This window comes from Rhinoderma darwinii, chromosome 4 (genome assembly GCF_050947455.1).
Source record: "Rhinoderma darwinii isolate aRhiDar2 chromosome 4, aRhiDar2.hap1, whole genome shotgun sequence".
Classification (NCBI taxonomy): domain Eukaryota; kingdom Metazoa; phylum Chordata; class Amphibia; order Anura; family Rhinodermatidae; genus Rhinoderma; species Rhinoderma darwinii.
This window is the reverse complement of record NC_134690.1, coordinates 304,646,689-304,663,809: the sequence shown is the minus strand read 5'-3', so window position 1 is coordinate 304,663,809 and position 17,121 is coordinate 304,646,689. Positions and strand designations below refer to the sequence as shown.

Below are 17,121 nucleotides of genomic sequence, written 5' to 3'. Positions count from 1 at the left end.
TCCATGCATCCAGAAGAAGCTGACACATGAGGCCCTTAAAATAAAAGAACTGTCATTAACCGGTTAATGACTAGGCTGTTTTACAGCTAAATGACCAGAGCAAATTTCACAATTTTGCTATGCGCTTCTTTAGATGACTATAACTCCTCAGGTGAATAAAGTTCATCTTTGAACTTTACACTCTTTTTAAAGGACAGATAGGGCTTTGTTTTAGTGGCATTTGTCTGTATACATCATTTTTATTTTTTTCTCTAAAGTGGGCAAAATTTGAAAAAAATTCAAGAATTTAGCAAATGCATCAGTTTATGCTGACATTTTTCACACAAAGTATAGACCACGGACAAAATTAATCTCCTTTCACATTCTTCCACTTCTCCCGTGCATGGAGATACCAAATATGTGTGCTTTATTCACTGTGCGGGCATGTGCCAGGGCTTGGCATAAAAGGAGGCTTTTTGGCCTTTTCGGTCCAGGTTTTTTTACGCCTTGTTTACCAAAAACGGCACGTAAAAAGACGCCCGCGAAAAAGAAGTGCATGTCACTTCTTGGGAAGTTTTAGGAGCTGTTTTTCATTGACTCTATAGAAAAACAGCTCCAAAAACGGCCGTCAAATACGCCGCGAAAAACGCCTGAAAATCAGGAGATGTTTTCCCTTGAAAACAGATCCGTATTTTCAGACATTTTTTATTTTGTGTGTGCACATACCCTTACACTTTCAAAATATCTGCTCTTGAAGCAGAGATCCCAAAAGTATTCATCTAGGGGTATAATGGGAATTCATTTTATTGGGGTTTCCTAAAATAAGAAATTGCAGGTTTATGCATATGGAGCTCTCCAGCAGATGAACTTTGGAAAATATGCAAACATGACATCCACCCCCCACCCATTCCCTCCCCCACCCTTGGAGTAAAATCATTGGAAAAATAAAAATGTAATGTAGGGCAAATATATTTTCAACCAATTAACTAAAATATAATAATTCAGAACAGTGTGGTATTATTTAAAACATGGGTGAATTCACATGCCTGGTTGCGAGGGACATGAGGGACAGAAATATCGGGAATCTTTGCGGCGCCCATCGTTTCTGCAGACGCGGCACTTTTTCTGGGGGTTACTTCTAGTTGGTGTTGGGGGAATGCGAGTGATGAAATGTCTTTCAGTCAGTCGCGTGACATCCTCAGACTGGGGGCATTCTCTGGTGTCCTGAACATCAAATATGAGGCCTTCGATAATTTTCTCCTGGAAATCCAGGTATGTGTCTCTGCCTCTGTTTTTTTTTTTATAGAGCACAAATGAATTGTGGATTGCCACATGTAGAAGATAAATGGCCACTTTTTAGTACCAGGTTTTTGTTTTGCGTTTCACTAAATAGGGCTGTAAAACCTGGTCACTTGAATCCAACTCCCCCCTCCCCCCGTACTTGTTATATTCGGACACGCTCAGGGATAACGTCCCCTGAAGATGAACCTGAAGTGCCGCTATCATCGTCACTGCCTAAAACAGGTTCCATCTCTGACATCATCTCTGATGCGTTCGCAGACTCTGACCACAGCATGGCGTATGCCTCCTCAGCGCTAAATAACTTCCTCGCCATAATGTCACTAACACTAACTAAACAAACAATTCTTTTTTTATATATATATATTTTTTATAACAGATTATATATATACACACACAAACTAACTGGTATATATATATATATATATATATATATATACATTACTGCTAACAAAAAAATAAACCGCTATTGATATATATATTATATATATATATGTGGATATATATATATATAATTATATATTCCCTACCTGCCTATTCTAATATTCTATTAAAGATAGAAAGGTAGATTGATAAAAGATAGATGGAGAGATTGTATAGATAGATAGAAATCTATCTATACAGAGAATGTATTATGGTGTAACACTGTATTTTTTTTCACAGTATTCTTCTGGCAGCAATTTTTTCTAAGTTTCTTCTTCTCCTCACACTGAAACAATGTGTGAGGAGAAGAAAAGAGGCAGGAGAACTTTCAATGTAAAAAAAAAAATGTGATCGCTGTGTTTTCACAGCGATCACATGTTCAGGGACCATCAGATTGGTCCCTGATACTCTGCCCAGTGTCCAGAGCTGTTGGTAACAGAGTGGGCACAGGGCTGTGTGCACGCGATTGCGTGCACACTATATTTTCTATTGAAATGCATGTGATCGCTGTAATTGGTTGTCACAGCGATCACATGTTCAGGGACCAACAGATTGGTCCCTGATACTCTGCCCAGTGTCCAGAGCTGTTGGTAACAGAGTGGGCACAGGGCTGTGTGCACGCGATTGCGTGCACACTATATTTTCTATTGAAATGCATGTGATCGCTGTAATTGGTTGTCACAGCGATCACATGTTCAGGGACCAAAAGATTAGTCGTTCGTGCATACTCTCTGAAGTGCTGCTGTAATTAGTCTATATGGCGGCCTTCAGAGACCCTGACCGCTGGTCGTAAAAACACAGCCAGCGATCGGGAACCTGATAATATTGATCCTGAACTTCACAGTTCCTCTCCTGATGTATTGTTTTACTGAAAGGGCACTTCCATTAATGTTAAGACTATTGCCCTGTTCACATGGTAGAATTTTTGCGGCAGAACTTGCCATGGATTTCGCCGCAAAATTCTGCCTCACATTCATTTCAATGGGAGTCGGACACTTCTTTTTCCCGCTAGCTGATTTTTTTACTTAGCAGGAAAAGGAGGCGTCTTGCCCGATCTTCGGTCGGATTACTCCTGAACCTCTCATTAAGGTCAATGGGAGGAATCTTCCTGCCACTGGCAGGAATAATACCACGGCGTATTTTGCTACGTGACCCACCAAGAAAAATCTGCTGTGTCAACTGACCCTAATAATATACAAGACACACACACACATGTATATTAAAATTAAATTTAACTCATTAAAAGAAATAATGTGACATATTACCCTAACATAGTGGTACTATGAACAAAATAAAGAAAAAGTTATTTTTGTCAACACAAATCAGGTTAACCTTTATTAGCCATTTACCTAAGCAAAAATATTTTAAATTGTATCAGAAACTGAATACTGTAAATTATTCTAAGTACCGTATTTTTCGGACTATAAGACGCAGTTTTTAGCAAGAATAAATCTTGCTAAAAAGTCCCTGTGTCTTATAGTCAGCAGTCAAAGGAACCCGGCAGCGCTGGGCACCCTGACTTCTCCTTACTAAACCCCTTCCTGACCCGTGATGTGCCGACACATCATGGAGCAGGGAGGGGATGATGTATGGAGCGGGCTCACACGCTGAACCCGCTCCATACACTGCAGATGTCAACTGTGTTTTACAGCTGACACGCTGCTCTATCCGCCAGGAACAGTGATGGACTAGTTGAACAGGCTGTTGAACTAGTTATATAGCGACCGCAGCATTTAAAGTGGTTTTCCCATGAAGGACATTTATGACATATCCACAGGACATGTCATAAATGTCAGATAGATGTGGGTCCCACCTCTGGGACCCGCATCTATCTCTAGAACGGGGGCCCCCTGAACCCCCTTTTATCTTACCCAACTCAGCTGTCTTCCGACCACTTCATGGTCACATGGCTGAGTTACGGAAACAGCGTAACTCGCTGAGCTACACAGTTTCCGTAACTCCCATAGAACTGAATAGTGTAGCTACGCTGCTTCTGTAACTGCCAGCATAGCTCAGCGATTTACGCTGTTTCCGTAACTCATCCATGTATTGCAGTGTATTGTAGGGTTCAAGTGCCCTAGGGGAACAAATAAATTGTGTAAAAAAAAAAAAAAAGTTACATACATTTTTAGGAGTGTAATCATTTTTTAAAAAAAACCTTTTCCCATTTTCCCCAAGCACAATGTACAAATAAAAAAAAAATAAAAAAATTTGTATTCCTGCGTCTGTAAAAAGTCCAAAACTATTACAATATAGCATTGTTTGACGGTGAACGGAGTAAAAAACATTTTTTAAAGCCCCAGAATCAATGTCTTTTGGTCACCATAGTGCTAAAAAGTGATAAAAAAAAATCATATGTACCAAAAACAATGTGCTAATAAAAACTACAGCTCGTCCTGAAAAAAATAAGCCCTCATATAGTCTGATAAATGCAGTATATTATTATTTGCTCCTCTTCTAATTGCCATCTTTTCTTCTCTTTGCAGGAATCCACAGTTGCTGAAATGGAAGATTCAGTTCTAAACGTTGTAAGCATATATTATATATAATATTGATAGAATAGAGCGTGGATGGATATATGAACAGATAGATGTTACAAATATTACCCCTTAATAGTACGGTGCTGGCAGAGTCCTGAAAGGACCAGCGCTATAGTATTACAGTGCTCTGCTCGCGTGATCAGCAGCAGAACAAAGTCTGTAATACACAGTTATGGCCCTGCTGCAATTGTCGGGATTGGAGATAACTCTGATCCCGGCAGTTTAACCCCTAATGTGTTTGGCAGAGGGAGGGTGTTCCCTCTGTCAGCCCATCAGCCTGACGTGGTTGCAGGGCACTGATTCTTACCGTAGCAGTCGGTGGGCTTAGAAAGGCTATTTATTCCAAAGCATTATACAAGTGATCAAAAGATTGATACCCCAACTCCCCTAGTGGGACAAAAAAATTAAAGAAAAAATAAGTTAAATAAAGTTTTGTAAAAATAAAAACTTTTTTTTAATTAAAAATTATTATTATTTTTTTTTTAAATAGTTTACGATAAAAAAAATACATATTTGGTGCGACCACAATTGTAAGGACTGGTAAAACAAAGAAAACGTATTAATTAATTAATTAATGCACGGCACATGGCAAAAAAAAAACTATAAAAAAAAGGCGGATTTGCTGGGGGTTTTTTGCAGCAAAAACAAAAACGTTTTTCTATAAAACACTTTTTATCGTACAAAAGTACTAAATCTATAATAAACGATACATATTTGGTATCGCTGCATTTGTACAGAGCCAAATAATAACGTTAAACTGTTATTTTAATGAATGGTAAACAGCGAGAAAAAAATTGCAAAAATAAAATGGTGTAATTGCAATTTTTTTTTGCATTCCCTCCCAAAAAGAATTTCTTAAAGTTAATAAATAATTTATATGTACCCTATAATAGTGTCATGGAAAAATACAAATCATCCCACAAAAACAGGCCCTTATACAGCTGCATTGACAGAAAAATAAAAACTTTATGGCTCTCGGAATGCGATGAAAACAAATAAAAATTCCTTGGTCCTCAAAGCCCAAAAAAGGTGGGTCCTTAAAGGGTTACTAGTAGAATTAATTAAGAAAATGTTTATTTATTGATAAATTATATTTTTATTCATTGCAAGTTTCCATTCATGTGTCAGTGATCAAAAATGATAGTCAAATTTTACCTTCAATCAAACTATTTGGGAAATGTTGTTACACTTCTCTCTGTTGCATACTATCTGTACAATAAAGACACGTTCCTCTACTTTTCTGACAGTCTGTCTTCTAGCGTAGCAATTGTTTACAAAATTGAATGCTAAAATATGCTTTGCCCCATCAAACAAAAGACATGCGATGTGATTTATTCATCCTGCTAAAATGTCATGATTCGGTATGTTGAAATAATTCCTATGTACTAAACTATTTATAGACTTCCATTTTGATGTGTAGCTTAATTTGACTTTTGACTTCTGAAACAGGACAAGGTGATCTTCTCATCTTTGCCCATCATTTCCATCTCACTTGGATATAGATATCCTTCTGATGGATGGGGAATTTACCAGTGAAGTCCAATTAACAAAATTGTTCTTGACTGAAAATCCAGTTTACCATGAAATAGTTTTGCCTTTGAAGTTTCTTTGTATTTCTTTCACTGCCTATTTAATATAGCAATATTAACTTTTCATTTAAAGTCTGATATGTAAGAAAGCATACTACTGAATAAAATAAAAACTTATTAGGGTTCCAAGTCTATATAGAGATGAGCCTGTTTACAAACTATAGATTGCAGTAAAAGGCAGCATGTAGTCTAACAGTATTGATGTAATCAATCATGTATAAACAGAGAAAGGAAACTCTGTTACGCTGGGTTAAGTTATTGACAGAATTATATCCTACATGAATTAAAGCTACAAGGTAAATTGTATTGTCCTCCACTGCTGACTGCAGTGCTTTTCTGTATATGATTCTACACTGTGCTGCACTATTGTATATAGCAGTCTACCTCAGTATGCTAGTAGTTGAGCTGCACTTCTGCTTGAAAACCTAGAGCGCAGAGTCAGGACATTCAGTAATAATAACAATGATAATATAATTCTAATAACCATTAGTTATAAAGTGCTGATATTCCTCAGCACCTTACAATCAGGTGAAGCCGTAAACATACAAAATGACAAAAATGTCAAACAAATAAGACAAAAGGGCAGAGGACCCAGAAGCAGATAAGGACATACTATTAATATGAACTCATTTGACCTCTGTTTTTTTTCTTCTTATAGTCTAAAGTTTTAAACGGAATATGTGACAAAACGTACAAATTTGCCACCGATCCTTTAACAAGTCAAAGTGCCTGTCTGGGGGAAGTCATCCTAACTAATATTAGACCTGGAGAAGGGTTGGTAAGTAGAAAGCACTACTTCTTAGCCAGGGTAGATCTGTCACATATGACAGGAAAAATAACACGGCATGTACAGCTATTTTTTCGGTCAAACTGACACCTCAGTCAACGGTGTCTGTCGGGCGTAGCCGGTGTCCGTCATGTGACGAAACCGTCACAGTGTTGAAGCTTGTTATAAATGGAAGGCACAACACTGATGTGAACACGGCCTTATGGTAACAATGTTCTAGCAGACTACAAGATGTCATACTCACAAAATGCAATGGTACAAATTAAATTACACATAATTAGCCTTTTTTTAACCAAGCAAAAACACCAGCAAAGTAAAACCTGGTTTTCAACCATTTGCCTTATTCCATGGAATGGCTGAAAGGATGAAATCTTGGTTGAATTTTGCTACAAAAACAGGAAAATTTGTCATCAGAATCTCCCAGTAGTGCAGCCTCAGGCTCTGTGGCATTACATGCTATGATAATGTGTACGATTCTGCATGTACAATTCATATACAAAGCATGAAACGTGTATTTACCTTTAGTGATTATTTGATTTAGCAATCTAAACTACATTGTGGTCACATGGCTGAGTAGGCGTGGGGAAATCTGAGTATAGGTGGTTGTTAATGTGCAGCAACTCTGATTGCTTGTCAGGAGTGGACCATAGAGTATCTGTAATTAGACTCCGCGATTTTACAATCTTACACATTTTTTGCATGCCAAGAAATTTGCAACTATCCAAACCAGTCACATGGTAATGTTTACAACCTGCGCCAATTGTAATTACTAAGACCGTATGCATTATTGCATGGTGTAAAGCCACCATTAATCTAAGTGAGCATATCTCAGCATAGGCATAAGATAAAAATTAGCTTTATTCATAGACTTGGATGTGGCTTCAACCCTCCATGAAAATATTTGAAGATTTCACTGTATAACATATTTAAAAACATCAGGTTATACTTTAATGCAGTATTTTTGTTTTGTACGGTAAGCAAAATGCAGTGAATGTTACACAACGTTTCTCGAAATATTTATAATAAACACAAAAGACTACTTACATTCTTCTAAAATTAAGCCCAGATGCTGAACTTTTGCAACCCAGAAACCCTTAAACAAATATTTCCATTACCATAGCCATCAGTACCTCCTCTGCTCAGAGAAGAATGCAATTTAAAGTTTTCATATTTTCACTAGGATGCATGTGACCATTTGCTATTTTTCTTCTCCTTAGGGAATGTATATCAAATCCACATATGACGGGCTGCATGTCATTACAGGAACTACAGAAAATGTAAGTGAAGTCTGCTACAGCTGTCTCCTCATTTAGCTAGCGTATAACAATCTCTGTTGCTCTGAGATTTATTACAAATGATTTGCAATCAGTTAACATTATCTACATATAGATAATTTTGGCAAATGTTGAATGAGCGCAGCGTAATAAAAAAAAACTTTACACATTATTTATGATGCATTATAAACCATTAACTTATGTGAGGCTATGAACATTTTTTTGAGTTGTCTAAAACATATGTAATTGATCTCATATGCTCACTCAATATTTCTTGACTATCTGCATACGACCAAAAGAGCAGATATAGTTTGAAATTGAAGGACAAACAGCATGATACAGCAATTTAGACTAAATTGTACGAGCACTGCAATGGCAAGGGATAAAAACAGAAATATGTGCATCGGCCAGTGGCGTAACTACCAGCGTAGCAGCCGTAGCGGCTGCTACCGGGCCCGCGGCATGATGGGGCCCGTGTCACCCGCCGGCACGGGCCCACACCATGGCCGGAGGCTCCGCTAGCAGCCGCTATGGCTGCTACAGCGCGACGCCACTGAACACGACTACGGCAGATCAGGGAGGTATCTCCTCGCTCTGCCATTAAAAAAAAGACATGTATCCCCTGTCCACAGGATAGGGGATACATGTGTGATCGCTGGCATTGATGGGGAGAACGGGAGACTGAAAGTTCCCTGAAGTTCTCCATCACAAACCTCGGACTGTGCAGACGCCGGAAGTCAGAGGTTAGTCATGGTGAACTTTGGGGGACTTTCGGTCCCCCGTTCTCCCTATCGCTGCCAGCGATCACACATGTATCCCCTATCCTGTGGATAGGGGATACATGTCTTTTGTAGGACACACTGTAGGTCACATTTTTTTGGGAGGGGGGACGCTGTATGGCGTTCCCTACGGGGGGGCTGTATGGCGTTCCCTACAGGAGGGGGCTGTATGGCGTTCCCTACAGCCCCCACTGTAGAGAACGCCATACAGCCCCCCCCTGTAGGGAACGCCATACAGCCGCCTCTGTAGATAACGCCATACAGCCCCCACTGTAGAGAACGCCATACAGCCCCCCCTGTAGATAACGCCATCAGCCCCCCCTGTAGGGAACGCCATACACCCCCCCCTGTAGGGAACGCCATACAGCCCCCAGTGTAGATAACGCCATACATCCCCCTCTGTAGATATCGCCATACAGCCCCCACTGTAGAGAACGCCATATAGCCCCCTCTGTAGAAAACGCCATACAGCCCCCCCTGTAGATAACGCCATACAGCCCCCACTGTAGATAACGCCATACAGCCCCCACTGTAGAGAACGCCATACAGCCCCCTCTGTAGATAACGCCATACAGCCCCCTCTGTAGATAACGCCATACAGCCCCCCTGTAAATAACGCCATACAGCCCCCCTGTAGATAACGCCATACAGCCCCCACTGTAGAGAACGCCATACAGAGTCCCCCCTGTAGATAACGCCATACAGCCCCGTTTGTAGATAACGCCATACAGCCTCTTCTGTAGATATGTACAAAGGGGGCTGTATGGCGTTATCTACAGGGGGGCTGTATGGCGTCAGCTACAGGGGGATGTATGGTGCTATCTACAGAGGGGGCTGTATGCCGTTATCTACAGGGGGATGTATGGCGCTATCTACAGAGGGGGCTGTATGGCGTTATCTACAGGGGGATGTATGGCGCTATCTACAGAGGGGGCTGTATGGCGTTATCTACAGGGGGGCTGTATGGCGTTATCTACAGGGGGGGCTGTAAAAAAGGCACTATCTACAAGGGGGATTGTGTGACACCCAGGGGAGGGGGGGCCCCAGTCAAAAGTTTGCTATGGGGCCCAGTCTTTCCTAGTTACGCCCCTGGCATCGGCCTAAAGTCTGAAATGTATGACCAGCTTGCTGTACAACACTTGTTCAAAATGACACAAAATATAAACCATCGCTAAAAACTCATGTTAAAAACACCATAAAACAATACAAAATTATGGTATTTTTTAAAATGCGTTTTAAAACGCTGAGCAAAAACCCTTAGGGCATGACCAGACGTGGTGGAATTGCTTTGGAATTCCGCTGCGGACAGTCCGCTGCGGAAATCCGCAGCGTACACCTTCCTCCATTGCTTTCCACAGCTTTTTAGTGAGGTTCGCTTACACGTTGCGGAAAACTCCGCTGCAGACCATAGGCTGCGGTGCGGAATTTGGTGTCCGCAGCATACACTGGTTGTTGCGGACGTGTAGCGGACTTGTTGTGGACTCATTGCGGAATTTCTCCATTGACTTCAATGGAGAGTCAAAATTCCGCAATGAAGTCTGCAGATGTTATGTGTGTTGCGTAGCGTATTTGTTTTACGAACATGACATTTCTTCATTCTGGCTGGACCTATGTATTTCTAGGTCTACAGCCAGACTGAGGCGCCATGCACACTAACGTAAAAATGCCCGTAATCACGGGCCGTTATTACGGCACGGCAGGCCCATAGAAGTCAATGGGGCTCCCGTAATTACGGGTGACTACTTGTGTGCACCCGTAATTACGGGAGCGTTGCTAGGCGACGTCAGGAGATAGTCACTGTCCAGGGTGCTGAAAGAGTTAACGATCGGCAGTAACTGTTTCAGCACCCTGGACAGTGACTTCCGATCACAATATACATCAACCTGTAAAAAAAATAGCAGTTCCTACTTACCGAGAACTCCCTGCTTCTTCCTCCAGTCCGGCCTCCCCAATCACAGGCTACAGCGGTCACATGGACTGCCGCGCCATCTAGGGAGGTCGGGCTGGATGTTGAAAGAGGGACGCGTCACCAAGACAACGACCGGGTAAGTATGAATTTCTTTTACTTTTAATAGGGAAGGGGCTGTCCCTATCCTGCACTGATAGAGAGAAGGGAAGTACTTTCACCTCAATACGCAACGGCTAGTCCGCATCAATTTAATGCCCATTTTAGGCAGAGCCGCAACAGAATCTGCAACGCAGGTTATGTGCGGCATTGATGCGGACAGTAGCGGAACAAATACGCTATGTCTGGTCATGCCCTTATAAGGAAAAGTTAACAGGAAGGCAGCAGCAGACTGGGTTTGGGACTGTGAGTCAGTGGCCTCCCTCAAATGTAAGCTGTGTGTGAAAGTTAGGAGCAATGTAGTAAATGAGCTCCATGAATGAAGTATGCTTAGGGTATGTGCACACAACCTCTTTTCAGACGTAATAGAGGCGTTTTACGCCTCGAATTACGCCTGAAAAGACGGCTCCAATACGTCGGCAAACATCTGCCCATTGCTTGCAATGGGTCTTACGATGTTCTGTGCAGACGAGCTGTCATTTTACGCGTCGCTGTTAAAATACGGCGCGTAATATGACGGCTCGTCAAAAGAAGTGCAAGACACTTCTTGTTACATTTTTGGAGCCATTTTCTCATAGACTCTATTGAAAACAGCTCCAAAAATGTACGTAAAAAACGCAGCGAAAGCGCAGCGAAAAACGCGAGATGCTCAAAAAACTTCTGAAAATCAGGAGCTGTTTTCCCTTGGAAAAGTTCCGTATTTTCAGATGTATTTGGTTAATCGTGAGAACATACCCTAAGAATCTACTTAGTGAGGTACTAATGGAGGTTTTAGTAGCGCACTGTGCCATCTTATGCCAGTCATATTAAGGTGTTTGCTATGAGTTAAACAAATATTCACTTTTCTTGGATAATATTATAAGATTACCAATTTTATACGTTTCTTCTCGGAAATCACGGTCCATAGCTGCAGATATCATTACATATAGAGCTTGCATGTGTAAGATTCTCTAGATGACTATGAAATGTCTGCATTTTATGGCATACTTTACTAATCTGTACTATGCCCATGTTATTCTATGAAGACAAATTACTACTCATTAATGAATTAATTAACCCATTCACAACATTGTAATGGGAAACTATTCTACAGGTTAGAGTCGTTTATTTAAATCACTATACAACATTTGTATACGTTTGATGTAACACACTAGGCAACAACATTACTGTTTAGCACAATAAAGTAAAGCAAAATTATCCAGTAGTTATGTAAAAAGTTATATTAAAATGACCACACAAACCGTAAAACAACGTAAGATTTGAAGAACAAGAATTTCTTTTAACAAGTAAAGTAAGATGGTGAGGTGTATAACAGACTGGTGGAATCCACGAACGACTCATTCATGTATAGTTCTACCATGATCAGCTCAGCCAAGTCAAGCTAGTGAATCATTATTTCCTATGGAACATTTCTTCACCCACAATTTTTCCACCGTCGTCGCCATTGCCCATGTCTGCAGCTTTCCAAGCAGACAAGCAGCAATGAAAAGCACAGTTGTATGAGAAGAAAAGAGAAATTATTTTCCTCTGCTTGCAGATACAAAGTCTACTGAAGGTGTTTTAGGTAAAGTACATATTTAATGAAGCAACTGAATAAAAGCTGAAATTCATTCACAGCCAGCAGAGCACATGCTTTTTTTTTATCCGATTACTAGCTTCTTTTTTTTCTAGCCTCTTACTGCATGGCTAAATGAGGAGACTGGTACCATTTTTTTCTCTACCCTTGTTGCTGTGGGATGTTTTGTTGCAGTGTCAAGAATGTTTTCTTTTTTCCCTCCGTGTAAATGACCCACACCACAATCCCTGCTGGGTACCATTCAGAGATAAATTAAGAGTAAACATTTGCACAAGCCGTTATTTCCTGGAGGCAACCCCTTTACAATATATTTTAAGTATGATTACTGATGCATATTTGTTGCTGTTATTTGCGCTTAAAAAGATGGAGACACATTATAGAATGATTCAAGCTTGATCATCACACGAAAATTGAAAATCATAATATAAAAATGACAAAAATAGTCCAGAGATTGAACACTTTGTTATGATATTGGCTTTTAGAATATGACATCATCCAGGCTCGCTCTCTAGACACAGTTCCACAGATACGTTCTCATTACCTGTAACAGAACAAACAAGTTCCAGAAAACACTGAAGACAGGTCTGGGCATTCTCGTTGACTTGTTTTTCCTTTCTTTCATGTCCCTAGTCACCAGCTGATATCTCCCGGAAGATTCATGCAGGTGATGAAGTGATACAGGTTAACCAACAGACTGTGGTAAGTTCTGTTTATGTATTATTTTTATGTTTTATTTTTGTAGTAAGATTTAACAGAAAATATGGACAGTAAGGCCCCATACACATGACCGTGAAAAATCTCCGTAATTGCGGTCCGCAATTACGGACCCGTTAAGTTGCATTGGCCGCAGACACCTTTCCGTATCGCTACAGAAGGGTGTCCGTGCCGTAGAACTGTGCAGTGAATTATGGAGCATGTCCTACTTTTTGTATTTTACGGGCCGTGCTCGCCTGCTGGCAGTGCCCGCATTCGCGGGCCGCGATTAGGGGCACGGCCGTGTGCATGAGACCTTACAGCAGAAGACAATATACACAGACCTGGAAACCCATATACACATTGCCACCTAATCTTCTAATTGTCACGGGTATCTAGTGGCAAATCATTATGGAGTCTTCTTGCCATGTGTCACTACAACCTAAATGCCTCCTGTTGTCATGTGTGCATAATGCAATACACAGTGGGTTGGGAGCAATAAATAAGATAGAGCACAGAAAAAGTAACAGGAGAAGTAGTGATGTAGATGACATCTGTAGTTTGGGAGCTCAGAAGCAAGATTAGAAGTAAAGGCGATACAGGACACAGGGAATTTGGTGTATTCGTTTGACTTGAGTAGTGGCTATATCTAAGATCAAAGGAAGAAGGAAGAATTGTACACTCAACAGTAAAATCAGTTGAATTATATGGCTCTGTTATCTAAGCAACCTTCATACATTTCCGGCAATCCGGTTTCATTTCCCTCCGGTGTGGTATAGAAACACTGGAGGGAAACTAATGCCAGAACTGATCCCATGCTTACACATGGGAGCAGTTTTGGCATCCGATATATCAGTTGTGAGGCCGGACCTCCCCCGCAAAGAACATTTCCCAATTTTCTCCCTTTACACTGTGGAAAACGATAGTTCCACGGTGAAGTGTCGCTTTAAGGTCTAGTTCACACAAGTTTTTTGACAGAGAGAAAAAAATCGGCTTCAAAATTCCTTCAGATTTTGAATTGCCAGCGTAGTTTGACCCTTTTTTCCCGCTTTCTTCCCACTGTCGTTGAAGCCAATGCAAAAACCGCCGCAAAATGATCCACAAGTGCTGCAGGTTTGTTCTGCCTCATAGATTTAAATGGGAGGTCAGTGGCGGAATCCGCTTGAAGAAAGAGCATGCCGCTTTTCTTTTTTCCCGCGAGCGTCAAAAAGCCGCCCAGTTGAAAATAATAGGGGCGATTTGGGGCGTTTCCAGGCACTAATTTCCACGCGCTTTTCACGTCAAAATCAGCACCAAAAAACACTGTGAATTGTATCTAAATCCTCCTTTAAAGCTGAGTTCACACTACCGTCAGAGGTCCCACAATCTGTAGTTCCATCGTATTTTGACGGAAGTATTTGCACAGAATGTAGCGCTGTTCTTCCTGTTTAAGTGACGGACACCACAACGGATACCCGAAGGGCCCTATTTTAGTCAATTGAGTCTATTGGGCGCTGTCGGTTCTATCATGTGACAGACCCGGCAATGCCGTAAGGGTTTCAATTATAACTAAAGCCATGAAGCCTAATTTACTCTTTTCTTTGTTTTGTTTGTTCTGTTAATTTCAAAACTATCTTCGATATCATGTTAAACTTGAGTAAAACATGTTTCATTTTGTTGTTCAAGGTTGGATGGCAATTAAAAAACCTTGTAGCAAGACTGAGGGAAAATGCTGGTGAAGTCGCACTGCTTCTGAAAAAGAGACCTACAGGAACGTTTAACTTTACGCCTGCGCCTTTGAAAAACTTGAGATGGAGACCACCACTTGTGCAGGTGTGGAGTATAAACTAAACATCATTAACCCCTCAATAGAAATCGTTTTTTAACCCCTTAAGGACACGGCCAATTTTAGCCTTGAGGACAGAGCAATTTTTTTTACATTTCCCTCTTTGCATCCCGACGCTCATAACGCTTTTATTTTTTGTACGACGTAGTTGTACGAGACTTTGTTTTTTGCGGGACCAGTTGTACTTTATGTACGTACCATTTTTTGGTACAAATACGCTATCGTTTAATTTCTATACATTTTTAATTAGATTAAAATGCTCAAAAAAAGCAGTTGCGCAGCAGTTTTAATATATATTTTTTTTCACCATACACCGATCATAATAAATAATGGTATAAATTTGTTGTACAGGTTGTTACGGTCGTGGCGATACCAAATATGTCTATATTATTTAATGTTTTGGGACTTATATTTTAAAAAGTTTATTTATTATAAAAAATGTGTATTTCTGTGTATTTTATTTACTTTTTATTTATTTATTTACCATTATTTTTTTTTTACATTCATTTAACTTTTTTTTTTTAATCCCATAAAGGGATTTATCATTTTGATTTTTATTTTGTAACTGTAATGTACTGGCATAGATCTATATGCCAGTACATTAGCCTCTGTACTGATTGTACACAGGCAGTTGTTAGGGCATACCTCAGTATGCCCTAACAACAGGAAATATGTTCAGACAGCCCTGGGGTCCTTCACTGGACGGAAAGAAGATGTTTCTCTCCTCTCCGCTGTCAGAGCGGGGCCGTGGCTGTGTATTACAGCCGTTGCCCCGCTCTCGATCACGCGCACAGACTCGCGCAGGGACGGCTGTCACACAGGACGAGTATGCTCGTCCTAATGCGCGAAGTGCTCGCCGCTCAGGACGAGCATACTCGTCCTGTGTCGGCAACCAGTTAAAGAACCACATAAGTTAGGCTGAGTTCACACTGAGTTTTTTGCAGTTTTTCGTTCGTGCCCATTGAGTGCCACGGGCAAAAATGCCGCAAAATACGCTTTCTCTGCCTCCCATTGATGTCACTGGGAGGTCAGAGGCGTAAACGCCTGAAGATAGGGCATGTCGCTTCTTCTTACCGCAAGCGTTTTTTACCGATCGCGGTAAAAAAACGCGTCCGCCTCCAATTGAAATCAATTCCGCGTCAAAGAACTCTGTGTGAACAGGGCCTTAAAGGGAGTGTATTATTATTAGTCCGGATTCACACGAGCGTGTGCGTTTTGCGCACGCAAAAAACGCGGCGTTTTGCGTGCGCAAAAGGCACTTAACAGCTCCGTGTGTCATGATCATATGGTGCGCGGCTGCGTGCTTTTCGCGCAGCCGCCATCATTATGACACTCTGTTTGTATGTTTGTAAACAGAAAAGAAACTGTCTGCACGGCCCCATAGACTAATATAGGTCCATGCGAGGCACATGAAAATAAAAAAATAAATAGCTACAACATTTGAAAAACAGAAAAAAAAAAACACTCAGAATGGGACGTGCAACAAGTTTTTGGTGAAATTTGTGACTTTTCTCATTGCTCATGAAATTTGAAATGTGAAAGGCATGGTCTCCAAGTCAAAGTTATTAAAGGGAGTCTGTCACTAGAAATTTGCAGTCAAAACAGCAGCAGAGTAATATACACCGTGTTCCAAATTATTATGCACATTAGATTTAAGTGTCATAAACAGTTAATTATTAGTTTTTCAATTAACCCCTTAACGCCGAAGACGGATATATCCGTCCTCTGCAGCTGCTAATTCGCGCAGGAGGACGGATATATCCGTCCTGTGATCGCGCGGGTACTGACAGTTTACCCACGCGATCAGCGGCAGGAGCACGGCTGTTATACACAGCCTGGCTCCTGCTGCAACTGCCGGAATCGAAGCGCGCTCCGAATCCGGCAGTTTAACCCATTAAATGCCGCTGTCAATAGTGACAGCGACATCTAATGTGTTTGACAGAGGGAGGGAGCTCCCTCTGTCACCCCATTGGCGCCCCCGCAAAGAAAACGCGGGGCGCCGTCGGGTTTCCATGGCAGCCGGGGGGCCTAACAAAGACCCCCAGGTCTGCCTTCAGCAAATGCCTGTTAGGCCATGCCGGAGGCATGACCTAATAGATTGCCTGTCAGTTTTACACTGACAGGCAATAATGCTTTGGTATACTAAGTATACCAAAGCATTATATATGCGATCAGCAGATCGCATAGTGAAGTCCCCTGGTGGGACTAAAAAAAAAATGTAAATCAGTTAAATAAAGTTTGTGAAAAAAAAAAAAAAAAAGTTACAGTCAAAATCAAATATAACTACTTTTT

At 41.0% G+C, this 17,121-nt stretch overlaps 1 protein-coding gene across 2 annotated transcripts in view; it reads left to right on the top strand.

Moving 5' to 3' along the window:
• Positions 1-17,121, top strand: part of CNKSR3 (CNKSR family member 3) — a 186,109-nt gene that overhangs the window by 144,682 nt on the left and 24,306 nt on the right. For both annotated transcript variants that reach the window (XM_075864361.1, XM_075864362.1), the window contains 5 exons: positions 4,188-4,229; positions 6,489-6,608; positions 7,835-7,894; positions 12,942-13,010; positions 14,670-14,816. In XM_075864361.1, the coding sequence (XP_075720476.1) occupies positions 4,188-4,229; positions 6,489-6,608; positions 7,835-7,894; positions 12,942-13,010; positions 14,670-14,816 (438 nt within the window). The remainder of the gene's footprint in view (positions 1-4,187; positions 4,230-6,488; positions 6,609-7,834; positions 7,895-12,941; positions 13,011-14,669; positions 14,817-17,121) is intronic.